Source organism: Punica granatum, chromosome 7 (assembly GCF_007655135.1).
Source record: "Punica granatum isolate Tunisia-2019 chromosome 7, ASM765513v2, whole genome shotgun sequence".
In the NCBI taxonomy this organism is placed as follows: domain Eukaryota; kingdom Viridiplantae; phylum Streptophyta; class Magnoliopsida; order Myrtales; family Lythraceae; genus Punica; species Punica granatum.
The window spans coordinates 19,385,886-19,406,876 of record NC_045133.1 but is presented as its reverse complement, the minus strand read 5'-3'; the positions used below and the strand labels follow the sequence as shown (position 1 = coordinate 19,406,876).

General features: G+C 32.0%; 1 protein-coding gene across 3 annotated transcripts; it reads left to right on the top strand.

Annotated features, from left to right (window-relative positions):
• Positions 1-7,602: 7,602 nt before the first annotated feature.
• On the top strand, positions 7,603-10,760 carry LOC116215031 (pentatricopeptide repeat-containing protein At2g32630). Of its 3 annotated transcripts, none has more exons than XM_031550587.1 (4): positions 7,603-9,527; positions 10,035-10,144; positions 10,261-10,366; positions 10,511-10,760. In XM_031550587.1, the coding sequence occupies exon 1, from the start codon at positions 7,665-7,667 to the stop codon at positions 9,504-9,506; it is 1,842 nt and encodes a 613-aa protein (XP_031406447.1). In that variant the 5' UTR covers positions 7,603-7,664; the 3' UTR covers positions 9,507-9,527; positions 10,035-10,144; positions 10,261-10,366; positions 10,511-10,760. The 3 variants fall into 3 exon arrangements, with proteins under 3 accessions (XP_031406447.1, XP_031406448.1, XP_031406449.1); XM_031550588.1 differs by having other exon boundaries at positions 9,749-10,144; XM_031550589.1 differs by lacking the exon at positions 10,035-10,144.
• The last annotated feature ends 10,231 nt before the right edge of the window (positions 10,761-20,991 follow it).

The window sequence follows — 20,991 nt, the reverse complement described above, 5'->3', positions numbered from 1 at the left end:
TGTTAGTGATGATGCAACCCCCGGCCCCATCTCTTTTTGTCCAATTATATTAGTATATTAATAATTTATTAATTAATTGGGTTAATAATAAAAAAAAAATATGAAACCTTTCTCATTTAAACGATATTAACACCAGTTTTTTAGTCAATTAAATTACAAATTACGAGGATATGGGATTAGTTTGAAAATAGGATACCAGATATCGATTCAAAAGTCATTGATGGAGGAAATATGAAATGCGCTGCTTCTTCAATCTTTAAGGAATTCTCTCTCGTAATTTAATAATAATATTAGCACACCGTCAATTTCTCCTTTAATTTAACCGGAATCGCTAACGTATACATAATGGTGCCACGTGACACATGGTGATTAGTTGAATAGATTCCACATTTTAAAAAAAATAAAAATATTCTGAAAATTAGAAAAAACAAAAAAGGAAAAAAATGATGCAAGGCAAATTGTGAAGAGGAAGAGAGTTGGTAGGCGGCTTGGGGACTCGACGCCAGCCCCCAACACCCCAATTGAGGTCGCACAGCGACCTTTGCTGTCGCCGATAACCCTAATTGGGGAGGTGAGGACCGGCGTTGAGGCCCCCACTAGTCTATCTCCGACAACTCCAATTGGGGGGTGATGACCGGCGTCGAGGTCCCCATCGCCGACTACTCCCCTGCTCCTCACTTGCGAGCTTTTATTTAAAAAAAAATAATTCAAAACATTTTTATTTTTAAAAAAATGTATGACCCACTCGGCCAATCACTGTATGTCACGTGGTTCCGTCATGTACACGACAGTAATTCTGGTTAAAATTAACTAAGAAATTGACAATATGCTGACATTGTTATCAAATCTGTAGTTTGTTATTTAATTGGCTAGAGGAAAAAGTTCATATTAAAATTGTTAAAATGTGAGTTTGGAATTTTTTTGTTATTAACCCTAATTAATTCTTTTTTTTGTTGAATTAATCAAAGGAAAAATTACCTATCGACCTCAGGCATTTGGTTTGAGTATTGGTAGACTACAAGGAATGTGAAACTTGGAGGAAAGTGTAACTATGAATTTTTTTTCCCGAAATTGTAGACCGAAATGTGAAATTATTGTATCTAGTAAACTATATTGAATTAGGGGGAATGTAGGCAATAATATAATATATTATTTATTTTTACAGAGGTGATTGTGAGTTTCATGATCGTAATCTCCGTTGTAATCTAACAATTCCACATGTTTCATTTTACATAGTATTTACAACGTATTTTACATCATATGGGATTACTCCATTGTGTTTTACATCGTAATCTTCATTTTATATTGTAAAGTTCGAAATTAACATCGTATTTTACAACGTTTGGTTGTAAAGGTAGTAAATGTTTACTGTTGTAATTACTTCTCGAGTTAGAAATTTACAACCATGGTTGGTAAAGGTTTTGCATCCAAAATAGTTGGCATTGTTAGATTACAACATAGATTACGGTCATGAGACCCGCAATTAACTCTGTAAAAACAAATCATATATTATATCGTCACCCATATTCTCCATAATCCAAAATAGTTTACTAAACACAATAATCTCACATTTCGGCCTACAATTCAGGGAAAAATTTTCTCACCAATCTTCACTTCACTTGTAATCTAACAATACTCAAACCAAACACCCCCTTATTTGGTTCCCTTTTTATCTCTTAAATTATGTTTTCAAAATATTTGCCCACTTGATTATGGTGGAAGGAAAATGTGCTCCCACCATTAGAAAATCCATAATCGAATTTAAGTAAAAAATAGAGGAAAACAATGAGCGGAGAGAGAGCTAGGTTGTGGATGGTCATTGCCACCCACCACAGGTAACCTCATGAGGATGGGTGGTGGTTGGCAGTGACCTCCAATATCGCAGTTCTCTCTCTTGTTGTATCTCTCTTTTTGTGCTCTCTCCTCTCGATATTAGGAATTAGAGGATCATATACGGCCACCATTCACCTTAACGTGGTCATGACCGACCCCATTGCGGGAGAGTGGTGTCTGACAATGAGCCCCACCCATAACCCATGTGGGTAGGATTTTTTGAAATTGTGTAATTTTCACCTCGCTCATATAATTTCTTACTTGAATTTGGGGAGAAGCAGGGCCAGGCTGAAAGAGATATATATGGTAGTTATTTCCAACTATAGCCACTTTGCACGCACATTGCACGGGATCATTATTCAAGACAAAACAATCGTATATTTTATTATTTATTTTATTTTATTTTTCATTATAGATTTTACTCTTGGAGAATTTTTATGTTACCAATTAATAGAATATTAAAGTCATTTTGAATAAAATAAACATATTAAGTTTTATTCTTTATGGTTTCTAAAAGAACTTGTTATTTTTGAATAAAAATTACAGACATTACGGTGGTCTAAATTTATTTTACATCTTCTAGACATAATAAAGCATTCTAGAGTTAAAGTCTCAATTTAAGTTGATAAAAAAATTATACTTATTACTTTTTATTAGATTTCTATTATTGCATACATGCATTGTATGGTCTGAATAACATTTTCATTATAGTGTTTTGATTAAAAAACCTGCATTTATTGCTAGATTTCTTTATAACAATTTGTCTTTTCATATAATTTGTTAATATTCTTATTGAATTATTTTATATAAGAAAAATTATTTTTATCAAATTCGTGCTTATTGTTCAAGGCTGTTGAAATACATAAAACTGATTTCATTATTTAATAAAATTGATCCTATTTTGTTCTATTTTTAATATTGTTAATGATAATTGTTATTTATGTTACACAATGGATTATTTTATAATAAATATTTCAATTTCAAATATACTTATTTATCGTCATCTAAATCAAAATTCGTTCTAATAGTTTCTATTCTTTAATTTGTAATTTTAACTTAAATTCGCTAATTATAACGGATACTTTAAACTATTTTATATTAAATTATACATAGATTATCAGATAGTAATTTTATTGAATTGCACCTACATCAAATATTAATTATTATTATATTTTCATGGTTTAATAAATGTCAATGTTTAATTAAATATTAACCATATAATAAGGGAGAATATTTAATTAATATCGTGGGGGTATGTGAGCTTCCTTCTAGGTCAAGCTATATTCGTAGGGTGAGAAGCCACGCAATAAAGAGCTGAGAGTTTGGAGATTGGAGTTACAACGTTAAGTCTCCTTCTTTAATTCTCAACTAAGAAGGTCAAGCACAGGTGGAGTATTTTAGGACTCAAAAGGGTGTATACATCAACTATTTCAGCAACAATTGGGATAAAGAATCAACCTAATCGTTTTACCCACCATTGCGGAGGATTGTTATTCATGAAAAAAGTTTGTACGTACTATTATTTAATGCGTTCTTTGAAAATATTAAGTAGTTTATGATTGTAGAATTAATTAGCTAATAATATTTAAAATGACGGTGAATAAAAAAAATTAAAATTTATCATATCAGGCGAACTCTATGATATACTCTACTTGCACAAAAAAGTACTACTTCTTTAATTAAAAATCATTCATTTATATATTTTATAAGTAATATTAGTAAAATAAAATGAATATAATTATTTTAACCAAAATTAAGGCAATTGATTAAAATTTTTAGGCTATATAAGGAATTTTTAATTGTTAGCTTCGAAATTTATCATACTAGGCAAACTATGAAATAGTTCACTTGCACAAAAAAGTACTACTTCTTCGCTTAAAAAACCATTATTTTATATATTTTATAAATAACATTAGTAAAATAAAATGAATATAATTATTTTAATCTAAATTGTGGCAATTAATTTAGCATCTAAATTATAAAAAATACTTTAGTTTTTCTTTTAATTTTACATCTTTCATACAATAATAAATCACTCCTATAAGTTAAAAGTTTTAACTAAAAATAGTATAAATTTATTTCACTTTTTATATTAGTAATGAGATTTTTTTTTGGTGTATTTAATTTCACTTTGGTACATGTACAAATTTAAAAAATTTTAAAGATTTTTATATTCTTTAGAAGCAATTAATTACTTAAAATGCTCAAAGAACACGGAGTTGAGGATATATGATTTGAGGACGTACTTCGTAATATGGTGAATATCTTGACCATTGTATATATATATGGATATATATTTCTATTTTCCTTTCTTTGATTCATTTTCCCCCTAATGCAAATTTATTAACCATTCTACTAACGATACATAGTGGGACTACCATGCCCATTTTATTAGTTATTTAGGATTTCTCTTTTATTATCATAGACCTTGAGTCTCCTTTGTAACCCAAAAAATATCATTATTAGGAATGGGAAGTCAATCCGACACACAATTCCATTGTATTTATTGAATTTCTTTTGAGTAAAGCAATCTCCCATCAGCAAGTGAAAAGTTGCTCAATGATAAGCTGAGAATTTGACAATTTAATAGAATTCGAGTGGTGACATCCATCGAAAATTCGAGTAACGACATTCTTCCTCCGCCTGTTGTCTCACTCTCAGCATTATATATTTTATATAGAATTGGAGATTCTACGGTGATTGCATAGCAAAAACAACCACAACGGTTGTTTTATTCTTGACTGACGAATTCCCCGACATAAGATCACTACTGTACAAGTGTCATATATATATATTTACTTTGAGATTCACCCATGATATTTTAAGCATCTATAATTTCGACCATGTATCTTCTCGTCGACGTTCGGCTACGCCTGTGAATGAACCAAATTCGGTTAATATTGAACCAAACCAAATTGCACCTATTCAATCAGATTAAATATAATTTAATTAATTATATTAATTAATTGCAATCTGTCGAATTCACAAGTGCATTTGCTTTTGTGCTCACGATCCTATGGCTCGTTTTGTTTGGGTTGGTTCTTATGTTTGGGCTCCCCTTTCCAGCCAACCCACCTTCCCGACGACCTTGGCGACGGTTGTGCAAAGTAGCCGGGAAGGAGACGTGGCTGGAAAGGGGAACCTCCCGATCGGGGCCCCCTTCCGATCACTCCTCCCTCCTAGCGACCTTGTGGGCGGCTGTGCGAGGTCGCTGGGAAGGAGAAGTGATCGAGAAGGGGAGGACCATATTGGAGGCTCCCCTTCCCTTTTCTTAATTTATTTTATTATTTATTTCTTTTTATTTTTTGATTTTTCTTTTAAATTTTAAAATTTTCAACCAATTAGAAATTGATGCATTAACAGAATTAATAGCATCAAATCCACATCAACAGGTTCATTATGGTCAGTTTCGGGACGGACCAAAAGTGTCTTACGAAGCAAACAAATAGATGCAGGTTTGAGGCTGAATATATATTGATCAATATTGGCCTTTTAGATACAGTGTGATTTATATATATTTATTACTCAATACTGACACCATAAATCATAGCAATAATAATAAAGTAGGTGTAGGTTTGTGCATTTTGCAAATCAATAAATAAATCATAAAATTTAAAATATTCGTTACTTATGGAGAAACCTTGTTAATTTGTCTATAATTCTTTTTTCAGTTTGGTTTGGCCCGGTCGTCGGTTACACGGTCAGGTCAGGATTGGCAAGTTCATGTCTCCCACAAATTCAAAGAAGGAAACTTTTGTGCGAGTTGATTTGCTGGAGAGTCTCTAATTCTTTTTTGGGGTGTTCATCTTTTTCCATCATTCTCCGGAGGATGTCAACAATCTCCTTCATGGTGATATTATTGAGACTTTCATACCTCACTCTTGTGTAGTTTAATTTTTATTTTTCAAGTTTTGGTCCCCTAGTTCACAAAAAAAATATATAACTTACTTGATCAACTTTTTTTGTGCCTCAATGTAATAAAATTAGCATAACTCTCACCAAATAATATAACCCATGATCGAACTGAAGAAAGCAAATTGCATTAGGTTTCGTTACCAAAAAAAAAAATTGCATTAGGTTTTTCCAAGCCCAAAAAAAGTACTGGTTTCCACCAGAAAAAGAAGTATTGGTTTCCTCCCCCCTCCCCAATTCGGCAAGTTTTCGTCAGCTCCAAAAGAAGAATGAGCACACACGAAATATAAGATCTAGAAATCGAAATGACTTTTGTAAGTTTGATATTAAAAATTTTAAAGTCATTTTTAGAACATTGAAAAAATATATGATTACTTACATTAATTTCTTTTAAAATAAACTTATTATTTGATTATACAAATTTTGTTTAAAAATATATAAGTTTAGTTTTTTTACGTAAATAAAGTACTTAATAAAGCTAGTTTGCGATGTATTTAATAAATATTTTACGTTATGGTTGAGTTAAAAATTATTGTCAGAAGTAAATTAAAATGCAATTACGAGTAATTTGTTTAAACATTTTTATGATCATCCTATTAATATTTAACAGTAAAATTGAAAATAACAACTCGACATTAAAAAGTTATGAAACTTAAATTACTTAGTTACCTTAATTTTGTTTAAAATCCTTTTTAGAAAATAAACAATCTAATCAGTTACCCTAATTTTGAATAAAATAAACTTATTATTTATATTACACTAATTTCATTTAGAAAACATATAAATTGTGTTTTTAAGGTAATTATTTCAACAAGGCTCATTTAATACTATGTATTTAATAACTATTTCATGCTCATTGTTAACTCGAAGATTATCAAAAATTAAATTTTATAATTATAAACTAAGTAGAATTTTGAAGATCAAATCTATATATTCTACATATATGTTATTAATTTAGTTCTTCTAATGAGAGCTCGCCTTTCATATGCTGAGAGGCTTCCACATAAGCTCTTTAAGCATTTTCTCAGCTTACGAGTAGCCGAATCTTCAAGTCCCCGGAATTTATACATTATATTACAATAAAATTATTGGAATTATTAACTTCTCAGTACTTTGCTAGATGACTCTAGTTAGGCCACAAAGAAAAAGATTTTAAGGAAATCAACACCCTCTTCCACATTGAAGGAGCACAATGTCGAACAATAAGACCATGTCACTCTTTCTGATATGGACCGGGCTCCCAGATCATCAATAACACAAATATGGGACCCATTGAGCCGGCCGGCTTTTGAGCAAAATTTCATTAAACCGGCAGATCTTTGGATTTTGTGGATTTCCTATTGAATTCTTTTAATGTAAAAATTGCTAGGTTGTGTAAATATTTAAACCCATGACCATTACCTTTCTGTTCTTTTAACTCTACTTTTAAGTACTTATTAAAATTCAATATTTATTTTGAAATAAAAAATATCAAATATAAATATTTTCTTACACTATCCTTATATATTTTTTTTAAATCATCATACTTTTATCTTAATTATCATAATTTTTTTAATAATATGAATACTTATTTTATTTTAATTAAACGTGCGGTCCGACCCATTAAACTCCCAGTTGAACCCATAAAATCCATCAATCCATACCTACTCCGGTTCACCATCCGGTCCGGTTTGATAACGCCGGTTATAAAGCTTTCTTTTGGAAAAAGAAGGACCAAACTGCATAAAGCAAAAGCTCAGGGGTTGAAACCATTTAGAATGATATCCTGGTGGTAACTTGTAATATCGTATAGGCTAGGGGGCAAACCATAAAAGATCAAAATTTAGTGGATCTGTTATTGATGTTGAAAATACTCCCTCCTCCTCCTCCCCCTCCTCCTCTTTCGGCTTCGATTCGTCTTCTCTTCTCTTCCTCCTCCCATGTCTGCTCAAAATCTGTCCAAGCTTTTCGTAAATGCCACTAGCTCGAACCCAGTTGCTGTCTCAAGCGAAGCAATTGCAGAGAAAGTGGTTCAATCCCTTGTGCGCAGAGGGCTAAAGTCTCTGCGGAAGAACGCCGACTTTCTCTCCGAGCTCGACCCCACCGCAACCCAGCTTGTCCTCAAAGACCCTCGGCTCCCACCCCACTCTAGCCTTGCCTTCTTCCGTTTCTTGCAGAGAAACCAATCATCTATCGTATCGTTTCGAGCCCTCACGGCCTTAGTTTGTCGGCTTTACGACGCCCGAAAGTTCGACGTGATTAAGGATGTCTTGAGCTCTGCTGCGAGGGATAAGGATGTGCAATTGGCAGTTTCAGATTTTGCCGACCTGGTTCAGGAGATGAAGGAAGGGCACGGTACTGTTGTGAAGTTGTGTGATTTGCTGTTTCGGGTGTATGCGGATAACAAAATGTTTGACGAGGCTGTCGGGGTTTACGACTTCATGGAGAGTCGCGGGTTCGAGATAGATGAGAGGTCCTGTATGGTTTGCTTGTTAGCTCTGAAGAGGTTTGGTACCCTTGAGGACTGTCTGGCATTCTTCGAGCGGTTGAAGAAGTCGGGTTTGGTGACTGTCTATTCGTTGACAGTTGTGGTTGATTTGCTGTGTAGGAAGGGGAGGGTAGGCGAAGCTCGGGAGCTGATAGATGCTTCAGTCAAGAAAGGCCTGAAGCCTAATGTCGTTACCTACAATACCTTGATTAATGCGTGTGTTAAGGGAATGGATTCTGGGGCTGTCGATGAGATCTTGAGATTGATGGAGAAGGATGGGGTCGAATACAATGTGGTTACTTTCTCTCTTTTAATTGATCGGTATTCGAGCTCAGGTAGAATCCGGGATGCCGAGGCGGTGTTCAATGAAATGCAAGAGAAAGGGGTTAGTCCAGATATATATGTATATACTTCGATGATCAGTGGGCAGTGTAAGGCTGGGAATGTGAAGGGAGCTTCATCACTCTTTGACGAGTTGAGTGAAAGGGGCCTTGTCCCGAATGTTCACACATATGGGGCTCTAATTGATGGCTTCTGCAAGGTTGGACAAATGGAGGCGGCTGATATTTTAGTGAAGGAAATGCAGGGAAGAGGAATTGACTTGAATCTGGTGATATATAACTCTCTAATTGATGGGTACTGCAGGAAAAGAATGGTAGACGAAGCTTGTCGCTTGCAGAGGATCATGGAGAGCCAGGGGTTTAAGGGTGATGAGTTCACTTATAACACGATTGCAAGTTGCTTACGCAATATGAATCAGTTCGAGGAGGCAAAGAAGTTGTTGTTCTCCATGGCAGAGTGGGGATTGTCTCCCAATTCTGTGACGTATACCACGTTGATCGATATATACTGCAAGGAGGGGAACTTGGTGGAAGCAAGACGGCTGTTTTGGGAGATGGAGGAGAGGGGAGACAAACCAAATATTGTTACTTGCAACGCTTTAGTGGACGGGTACGTTAAGAAAGGGAAGATCAAGGAAGCTAATAAGGTGAAGGAGGAAATGGCAAATAGAGGACTGACACCTGACACTTATACGTTCACATCGCTGATACATGGGGAGTGTGTTCATGGGACAATGGATCAGGCAATGGAACTATTTCACAAAATGTCTGAGAGGGGACTGGAAAAGAGTGTGGCCACTTACACGGCCATAATCTCGGGATTGGCCAAGTTGGGGAGATCAGATGAGGCCTTTGCATTGTACGAGGAGATGATAGAAGCTGGTTTTACGCCCGATGACCGAGTGTACACTTCGCTTGCGGGAAGCCTTCATCAAATTGGACCAACACCTTAGGGATAAGTGTCCTCTTTGAAGGTAAAGTGGAAATGCATTCAAATAGCTGCTGTAATGCACATGAACACTTTAGGGAATACGAAAAAGTTGATCTCTTTGTTTGAGGAATGAGTGCAAGCACAACTTTACTTGTCTATCTTTTAGTTACTAGACTTGATACTTTTTGAGATGGATTGACTATTTAATCATCGTTTAATTCTTGTGGCGAATGCAAACAACTTTTTTCTTTTGCATAATCTCAGGTCATCTCGAAAGTCTGAACTTTCGGATGATTGTAGTTTGTCCATTCTCTATCTCAATGATAGACTGGAAATTTCTCGGGACCTTACTTCAAGAAATATGTTCAGAGAGGTTCATCCAATCAAGAGTACACCAACATATATAACCCTTTCTGTTACTGCCCCAGCAGTCATCTATTTCCCTGACTTGACTTCTTGCTGAAATATACTCTGCTGCATGGCTTTGTTCAATTCTCTGTGGAGCATTTACTAGACTAACTGTTGTTTGATATTCTATGCCTACTTCTAGTTTTCCGAATAAACCAGACAGGGAAGGAAAGTCTGGTCCTCAATAGTTCCGTTTCTTCCTTTGTGATGCGCTTCATACTAAACTGATCTTGTAGACATCTGTCAAAAGGGGTAACGCCTCGGTTCTCTGTTCTCGCATCCTTATAGCCAAACCTTACTTGCACTGTCTCCATTTCTCCTCACAATGCATACCTTCCATAAGAAGTAACATCATGTCTTTTCTGCAGATTCTTATTTAGTGGGTGCACATCTGCACAGGCTTCCCATAAACATTGCCTTATCTTTGGAAGGTTCAGTGCTGCCCCTCATTGCTTTTCCTTCCTACCAGGAATGGTAAGCCTCTGTACTTATGTAAATAACCGAAATGCAAATTCTTATTTATTAGTTAGCCTTCAAATTTCAGTTTATTTTACTCATTCATCTAGTTATTCTGTATCTGAATCCTGACTATTACTTTTTTCTTAAACTTTTTTTCAGGTTTCTTGAATTTATTAGTGAGGAATAAAAGCGGTCTCTCTCTCTCTCTCTCTCTCTCTCTATATATATATATATATATTATTCTGTATAACATGTTATGGATATGATGTATTATATATTTTTTATGGTTCCATTAACTAGTGAGACATATACGCTATTATGCATATTAAAATTGGATAGGATTTTATTTGTAAAAATAGATCATTTTTAGGGTTCAAAAGATCCATTATTAATATGCTTTAAAAATAAATCTGTTCACATTTTTTATAGGTGTGGTTTGCTACCGTATCTATGAAAATACAAAATGCTCTTTACCGAGTCACTTGTATATATTTAATATATAGTTTTAAAGATGGTAAATTATGATTTATAAAATTTCAAAACATGCATATAGTATATAATAAAATTGAAAAAACAGCATAAAAATTGAACATGAATGATCATGTTCAACGCACGGGCTTTACGACCAGTATAATATGAAGTGGAGCTGTGGTGGGTCCAATCAAATGGCCTCAAAATGCTCGGACGGGAACTTTCTTGATTTTTTGAATTTTTTTTAAAAGTAAATGATTAAAATTTTAAAGTAATACGTGTGTGGGACCAATCACTGTTTTATTGGTTTCTTAACTTTCTTTTGAAAAAAATTTCTTGATTTTTATTTTTTTTAAATGAAATAACTTGTTGGATCAGTTTTTACTTTCTCAATTTTTTTTGGATTTTTTGAATGAGTTTTGTATTTTTTATAATTTTTAAAAATATATGAAGATATATAGATATATATTTGTAGGATCCGTAATTATTTTCTTGATTGTTATACGTTTCTATAAAAAAGAATTATTTGATTTTTATGTCTTGATATTTTTATATTGGTATAATTTGTGAGACTAGTTGTTATTTCCTCAATTTTCCAGCATTTTTTAGAAAATGAATCTTCAATTTTTAAAATTTTTAGAATATATAGATATAAATTCGCAAGACTTGTCATTATTATTAATTATGAAACAATACAATTTGTTCGATCAATTATTATTTTCTCAATTTTTTCTACATTCTTTTGGGTGTTTTCAGCTTTTTTCTGGAAAAACTGAATTTCAATTTTTAATTTTTAATACATGTAGATATTTGTATAATGTGCACACAATATCATACAGATATGGATATTCTGTGTAACTATAATGTGTTATATCTTTTATATGGTTTCATTAACCCGTGAGTCACATAAATTATTATGCATCTTAAAATTAGATATGATCATATCTATAAATTTACATCGGATTTGTGTTTGCGAAGATATGTTATCATATATTTGTAGATATGATTTGTTATCATATTTATAAAAATAGAAACATTCTTTATCGGGAACGTTCTTTACGATGTCATGCATATATATCTAATATATATGTTAATGATAGTAAATTACAATTTATACAAAACTTCAAAACATGCATGTAATATATAATAAAATTTTAAAAAATTGGATACTTATAATTCCATGCAACACACATTCTGTACGACTAGTTGATAAAATAGGGGATGGCTCTTGAAATTGAAAGAATGGGGCATCAAATTTGATTTCTTCCAATATATTATGTTTGTTTTGCTTTGTACGATATTTGTAGATGATATTTGTAGATGTGTTTTGAAATTTTATAAATCATAATTTACCATCATCAAAAACATATAATAAGCAAATGATGAAATTTTAAAGCATGTCTGCATAATACCTAATAGTTTAATAAAGCAACTACCATGGATAATATAATCAGTAAGATAACTCATAAAATGCAAAACCGCTAGTTGGGATATATATATATATATATATATATCTGCGATATCTGCACAGCCATGTACATTGATGTAATATTGTAGGTCCAACTAGTATATACACCTTGAGACTAACCATATTGGATAAGCCCTCTCACATTTATATGGTATCAGAGCACGAATTTCACACCCCAACACACATTTACGCAATCAAGCGTGGCCCGTTCCAAAACAAGTAATGGTAATGCAAGCTTTGTACCTTTAATTTGAAATATTTTATCATAAAGTTGAAGGATATAATTAAAGAGTTTTGACACAATCGTGTTGTACGTACTTGTAATGGCCACTTGTGATGGAGTTATGACAACTAATGTGCAACTAAAAAATAATTAGTTGCTACATGTAGCTTGTTTCTTGTTGTGACTGTGTCCCCTAGCACTAATTCTTCAAACATGGAAATTATCCTTTTTAAAATTTAGCCAAATTAGTAACTAATGCATTCGCCAATATCATTTGTACTAGGGGTGGCAATTTGTGTCGTGTCGTGTTTATACGTGTAGTGTCTAAATGAATTCGTGTCATCGAAGTCATAACCCATACACGACACGATTATTAAACAGGTCAGGTTTTGAAAACCCATACACAACACATTTATATCCGTGTCAATCCGTTTATACACGTTTAAATCCGTTTATCGAAACGTGTCATAATAGGTACACATATACACGACACGATTATAAACGTTATCTGAACACGTTAACACAACTTGTTTATTCAATCAATTTAGTTACCCGGATACATTAACACGACATGTTTATCTGATTAACTCGTTTACCCGAACACGTTAACATGACATGTTTACAGGTTAACACAGAGATTGAGATGGAGGGGAGGGGGATGTGGACGGGGAAGAGACGGGAACCGCATCCGAGGGAGGCAGCGACGGCGAGGATGAGATCGAGCCATGAGGCGCATTGGTTGGAGCGGGAGCCAGCGAAGCAGTGGGCTTCGAAGGGGAGATAGTGGGAGTGGTGTTGGTTGCGAGCTTGGGAGGAGGGGAGGGCGAGATCTGAAACGGATCTGTGGACAATGCGAGGTGCACAGAGAGGAGAGCAATGAGAGCAAAGAAGCATAACTTTGTCATTGATGAATGAGAAGAAGGAAATCAAATCGTAGATTAGATATGAGGGAGGGTAGTAGAGTAGTAGAAGTAGAAGTAGAAGTAGAAGTGCGGTTGTGCTGTGTTGGATTGGGTGAAAGAAATGAAAGGAAATTAGGTTAGGGACTTAGGAAGTTAGGATTACATAAAGATATTTTGGTAAATCCAAATACATAAACGGGTTAACGGGTTACATGATTATAGTAACACGATTAAACATGTCTAAATAAACAGGTTTAATCGTGTATAATCGGGTTACACGGGTTCAACCCGGTAAGACACGCGCATATTAACCGTGTTTAAACGGGTTTGACCCGTTTAGATCGATTATTAAAAATGTCCAACCCAAACCCGTTTAACTTCATATCATATCCGTATCGTGTTATCGTGTCGTGTGAAATATTGTTAGCCCTAATTTGTACTGATGACTTTATCCCGAGGGTCAGGGGCCGCCAGTGAGGCCCCGAACCTCAACCAGGAACCTTGCCGACCAATATTTTTTTTTTCTATTTTTTTAAAATCTTCTCTTCTTTTTTTTTTTTCATGACATATAGTTGCCATGTCAGTATTAGGACAGACTAATAGGTCAAACTTCATTTATAAAATAGAAATATGGAAGGCATCGTGGATTTGGAATCTAAATGCAAGTTCGTATAGTTCATGATATATCTGAGATAGTGTGAAAGTTCATGCTTTTATGTGCATTTACCTAAATTTTTATTGATAATTTTTATAATACCATTGTCGTTTCAAACTTATTATGAGATAAGCTAACACATAATTAGTGTATCAATGGTCCTAGTTGGCTTGGTCATTATTTATCTTAAAGAGCGAACAAATTGATACCATAGTGCACACCAAAAGATAAAAGCAACCAAATTGAAATTTTTCTTAGTGTAATAGCACTGTCAAATATAATTCAGATAAGAAAGGAAGATTATAACGTGTTCGGATGAGATATTTTACTATATGATAAAAAAAAATGGCACGGTGGTAGTCAATTTGGTTGAAACACTACTGTGCAGCTTACTTCCTATTCTATTTGTCTAAGTTATGGTTTTTGGTGAAAATAGGATATCGCGAGTCTCAATAATTGTATATAAAATTCTTTTATTAAATTTAATAAAGCTAGTTTCAACCATTTACTTTTATTAGGTAATGATAGATTTAGTTTTGATCATTTAAGTTTTCCTACTTTTATTTTTATCTCTTTACTTTTCGTAGTTGATGAAATTGGGTCTTGATCTTCTTTTTTTTTTTTTTTTTTCGGGTAGGATTTTCTTTCCCGATAGGAAGGTCTTGATCTTTTAGACACAAGAGAACTAGGGAAGGACTAAAATCAAGTGGATGAGTTGATGCCAAAACAAACCTAACACACCAAACTAATATAGTAGGCAGACTAGAAGACATAGAAACCTTATCAATTGTGGAAGCAAATATGATGTCCTAACGAAGGTTCGTTGGCGGCGGTGTAAGTCATGAGTAGTGTTATACATGGATGAAGATGACTAGAAGCTAATCATCTCTACTTAGATTTAAGGTAAAACTAGTTTTGCAACACATGGTTTATGTGATTTCAAACTTGTACCCTTCATGCATAAATATAGGAAAAATATTATACCCCGCAGTATAATGGATCTAAGTGATAAATGAGTTGCTTTTTCTTTTTTCATAGAAATGATATCATGATAAATGATTTAGGTATATGCCAATTCTTTTTACATGACTAAGTATTATGTAGATATTGAAAAAGAAAGTTTAAAATAATTACTTTCTGGATTTTTGTATTTCGAATCTCAGCATCTCACATTGGAAACTTTATGCCAATTTCAAAACATTCACACAGTGCAACTCTCTATAGGTGTGTACTTTGTTGTTCAATGAAGCTCATAAAACTTACTTAGTTGATAATGAAATTAATGTCCTAATAGTGTGTAGTGCCCGCGCGATTCTGTGGGTTGAAAAAATTTTCTTCGATTGTTTAGTTTATCATAATAGTTTGTATAATAACCAATATAGAGTTAAGTGAAATCAATGATAAAACTACTCATACATAAAAATTATGAACTTTCGATTGATAGTAAATAATCCAGTTTTTTTTTTAAAAAAATTGTACTAAAAAAGATATCGTAAGATATAAAGGTAAATATTTTTTCCCGCAAATTTAATTTGAATTTTCAGTAATTCTAATCACAAAATCATGACTGTAACATAATAGGGGCTTAATTATCTTCCTAATTTTAAGTCGACGAACTTTACTTGCATTAACATTTCGATGTTCATGAAAACCATCTCCTCATCACGGCTAAGTAGCGATAATTAGTCTCAGTCAAAAGATTAGTGTAAAGTTGCGTCACCAACAAAAAGGACATTTTTAATGTTACAAATAAAAAGAGATGACTTATATTGATGATATATTGAAATAAACTTTTCACCTACGTATGTTGGTTTAGGTCATTTGGTGCTCATGATTGGGGAGAGAGCTTTTATTCCATAGTAGATTGATCTTGCTCAAATCTAGATAATTAGATTAAGCTTTTTACTTAGGTGTGTTGGTTTTAGATAATTTGGTACTTGTGATTAGAGAGAGTGAGCTTGATCCCTTAGTGGACCATGCTCGAACTTAAAGATTAATCGAATCCATTGGACTTTCGGGTATCAAGTAGTACTCCCTAAAAAATTTGTACAATTACATTAACTATAAAAAAAAAAGAGGGTGGGTCCCCGCGGGTAAGGAAACCCATATTACTCGCCCACTCGAGTAGATGATTTAGATTTTTCCAATAAATTATATTAATTATTAATTTTTCTATTGTATAAAAACGAACATTTCTCCAAGTTAATCTTAGTTTAATTTTTAGTGTATCTAATTAGAAAATCATAGTCACAATACAATAGGACTTAACTTACTAATTTTAAATGGATGAAATTTCCTTGAAGTTAGGATTCTAAATTTGTTAAAACCGTCACGTGGTCATAGTCATACCCAAGCGAAAATTAGTTTCAGTTAGCATGCTGATATAACATTGTTTTTCATCGAAAAAGATAAGGACATTTCTAATGCCATAAATAAAAAGAAGCTACTTAAATTAGTGACAAATTGAAATAGACTTTTCACTAATTTGGATTGATGTTAGGTAATTCGGCACTCGTTTCACTTAAACAAAATCTCACATTCGAGTCATGTGATTAAAATTCGCAATCGGGTGAGTTTATTATTTAGTAGACTAACTCCATCCATAACTAGATTTAATCAGATTTGCCGGATTTTCAGATATAAGGTGGTGCCATCGGAAAAGAGTTGGTATAATTAAACATATAAATAAGAAATTTTAAAAAAGAGAAAAAAAAAATTTAAAAGAGAGAGAGAGAGAGAGAAGGGTGGATGCCTTGCAAGTAGGGAAATCACCCTACTCTCCCCCAATAAAGGGATGGACCAGTTTAAGATGTTTAAGATTAATATGATGTTCTGTACAGCTCATAAAACTTACTTAGTTGACATTGAATTAATTTTTCTAAAATTATTGTACTTTCACTTTTTTTTTTAATTCTCTTTAAAGAGAGCTTTCCTTTTCCCAACATAATTTTCATTCCATGAAAATAGAAAAAAAATAAAAGATAAACTTAAACCAAAAATGGAATTATTAATCCATATCGAAGACTTAACGGAAAATTTTTTAAGCATAGACGAGAACTTGATTGGAAACTATTAATGCATATTTGTGTTCACTTGCACGACCGTCGAACGATGACCACTTCTTGTTGCTTTTGTGCCATTGCTCCAATCTTCCTCTCTTCTATTTGTTTCAGCTCCAGTATGAAGACATTTGGAAACATTTTCATCTCGATGATGAAATTTTGTGTAGATGTAAGCTAATTTCTCCCTTATTAAAGGAAAAATCCACTCATTTTTCTTGGTTATTTTTTCGTAATTTTTTTTTCGAAATACTTGTAATACAGATTAATGAATTTATTATTGATAAGATGGTCAAGATTTAGCTTTTTATATTTTTAGTTACTATCCTGTAATTTAATACAAGGAGACGAAAAAGACAATTAACTAGAAAATCATAAATTTGTCTTGAAGCTTGACTGGCAGATTTTTTCACATAACTGAGTGTCTTTTTCATCAACAAAAACCCGTAAAACTTATTTTAATTTTCTACTAGAAAAAATAAGCGCGTGTGTTGCGGCGGACTAACTTAAGAAGAGACATTTAATAGACTCATTATATAAAACTAGACGAATGGCCTACACATGCATGGACTATAATTGTTACGATAATTTACAAAATTATTACTAACAAGTTCTTTCACTATAACCTCTATAAAAATTAATTTTGTTTATACTCTTATATCTTTCTATCATTTCATGGATGCAATAGATTAGTTAAATGATCTCATATCCAACCCGCTATATGGATATATTGATTCTCCCTAATTCAAAAAATCCCTCAATGTATATATTTTATTTCATACATAATACATCCAATAAAAATAGATACCATATATTAAATGATTGTATCTTCTCAAATAATCTATTAATCAGTTTTTTAAACAAAAATTTTGGTCTATATTTGATATAAAATCGTCTCCCTCCAATATATTTACAATATAATTTATTTATCTCAAGATGAAGATGATTCTAATATCTTTTGGTTTCTACCGTTGAAGAATTTTCTTGCTCAAATTTCCCTCCAAGTCAAAGATCATAGAGCCAAAAACCGGGTTCTTTCTCCAAAATACGACACTCCATTAATTCCACATTAATCAAATTCCATTAATTATGAATAATCATAAATGTATGATTTATGACTTTTCATAAGTTTAAACCTTTTTAGCTTCTAAAGCCGAAGTGGCGACAATTTATTGTGACAATTTTCATGTTATTCTTGGTGGTGACACGAAAGGTCTCGCAACCAGAGATATGCTTTGTCCTACGTGGCATATTCTAGCACGTTGGTTTGGCTTTTATTATATATAGATTTAACATTATCATGACTTTGTTAAGATTTTATATCATCTTCTTTGTAATATAATATTTACTAATATTTCTTAGTATCTCTTAAAAAGTATGCGGTATATCATACTATGTGAGAATAAAATTACGTTGAAATAATAGAATATTTTCTTTCAAAAATAGGTAGAAATCGGAAGTCAAATAATAAAAGGCCAATTTCGAGATGAAACTTAAAGAAAATTTATTAAGCATTTATGTTAGTGCTTACTGTGCTTGGATAAAATACGAATTTTTTTCAACAAAATATTATATAATCTTCGAACATGTTAAACTTCAACATTTATTAAGTAACTTGAATTTAATGAATTGAAGGCACATCTTTTTCAATTTAGAGCGTTTTTACTTTACTAAATTCACAATATCATGTTTCATTTGATTATTAGAGTCACAATCAAATAAAAAAGAATTTGATCACTATAATTTACTGCCCGCTGTTTTGTATCATAGCATTTGAAGGGGGATGAAATCTCTTAAAAAATATTAAGGGTTTGTAAATTAATATAAATATTTATTACAGGAGCCGAATTATGAAGAAAAAGTAAAAAGGGTCTACAAAATTAAAAAAAATCAAAATTTAAGGGGCTAAATAGAGAAACAAAAAGTAAAAAGATTATGGAAAAAGAAGGTAAAAGTAGCCCTTATTGGGCCACTTGTCAGTTGCTGTTCGAAGGAGAGTCACTGTTTGTACATCTCCTTTAATCTGTGCCTACAATTTTGCATCATCGCATTTGAAGAGGAGCAAAATCTATTGATTTACAGATTGTGAATTAATATTAACATTATAGGAGTCGTGAAGAGGAAGTTGAAAAAATAACAAAATAATTTCAAAATTTAGGGGCCTAAATAGTGAAATGGAAATCGAAAAAATTATTGAAAGAAAAAGGAAAAAAAAAAAAGATAAAAGAATGGCCCCTTTTTTGGCCATTTGTCACTCGAAAAAGAGCCCTTTTGCAACTCGATCTCTTTTAATATATACCATAGATAGATAGATAGATAACTGGAGGTAAAATGCAAAGGATAATATTATTTAGGGAAAAAAAATAATTGATATTATGTTTTGTTTTTCATAAAATTAAAAATATGAAAGAAAAAGAGATTTGATTTGAAGATCTATATGAATAGGTGCACTACAAAATCAATATATTAACTAGCATAGAGATATGAAAAGAACGCATCAATAGTTGAGAAAGTGTGTTTCATTCCCTTTCCCCTCTCCACGGCGCAAAATACAATTATAGTTGTAGCTATTGGTGTTTCTAAGAAAACTAATTTTTAATTCAATACGTTGTATGGACTTATTTACATGTAGTAATTCATAATTTTTGAAGACAAATTTTCTTCTCGTGAACAATAAGAAATTTTCAATAATTAATTTCTAAATTGAAGGAGTAATTTCTAATATATCAGTCTTTAGACTATAATTCACTGGTTCAATAATAATTTTGCTGCTAGTTCTCACATGTATATTGTATTGTATATTTATTTAATCATTTTTATATTACAAGAGATCGTTATATACATTATATTCAAATGTACAAACTAAAATTTTCAATTTTATTCAAATAATATTTTCTAATATTTGTACTATCACATATTAAATTTTTACTTTTCATGTCACCATAATTTTGTAGAGTTAGTACTAATCGTACTTTTTAAAATCCTATATTAATTATTTTTCTTTGAAAATATCCTCAATATTTCAAACTACTTTATTTTATTTAATATGCATTGCATATTTATTAATCACCAATAAGGCACACAAATAAATTATAGATATTCAATTCAGGCATACAAATGTCATATTGTTCGATATTTTTATTTTCGAGTGCTAAATTTCTTTTTTCTTTATGATCATACATTTATATAGCTAGTGGTTTGTGATAATCTGTATAAATGCTTGATTTATTATTTTCAAGTTAAAATTATTCAATATACATATTCATTTATATTAATTTACTATCATTTATATAATATTTTTAGAATAATTGTTGCATTTATTAATAGCAAGTATTACAATATGTTATCAAATTACTATATAATAGAAAGCTATTTAATTTTCAAATTTATTTATTGTATATTATTTATATAATAACATTTAGGACAATTGATTTATCTATTAATAGCAATTATTGAAAATGTAATCAATTTTACTACATATATATAAGAATAATAGATTTTGCAATCTATATAATCTCCTCTATGGACAAAGATTCTTATTATTCCATTTGATATAATTTTTGGTATATATATATATATATATATATATTTGGTAGATCCCTTTGATATCGATTTCTTCATCGGGCGAGACTTGCATAGATAGAAATGATTAATTTGTCCTTTTACTACCTCTTAATTTAAATGATTTGAATTTATAATTTTTATTTTAAAATGGGCATTTTCGGGACTAAAGAAGTTGCCCCACCTACCATTCTTTTCCCTTTTGTAATATAGATAAATCTAAATTTTTGACAAATTTCTGATAAGGAGAGTGAATGTTTTGTTTGGTTTTGGAGTAAAATACTTTACTCAACCCAATTCA

What these genes read in the sequence shown, in the direction of transcription:
- LOC116215031 (XM_031550589.1), top strand. Translation starts at nt 7,665, where the DNA reads ATGTCTGCTCAAAATCTGTCCAAGCTTTTCGTAAATGCCACTAGCTCG.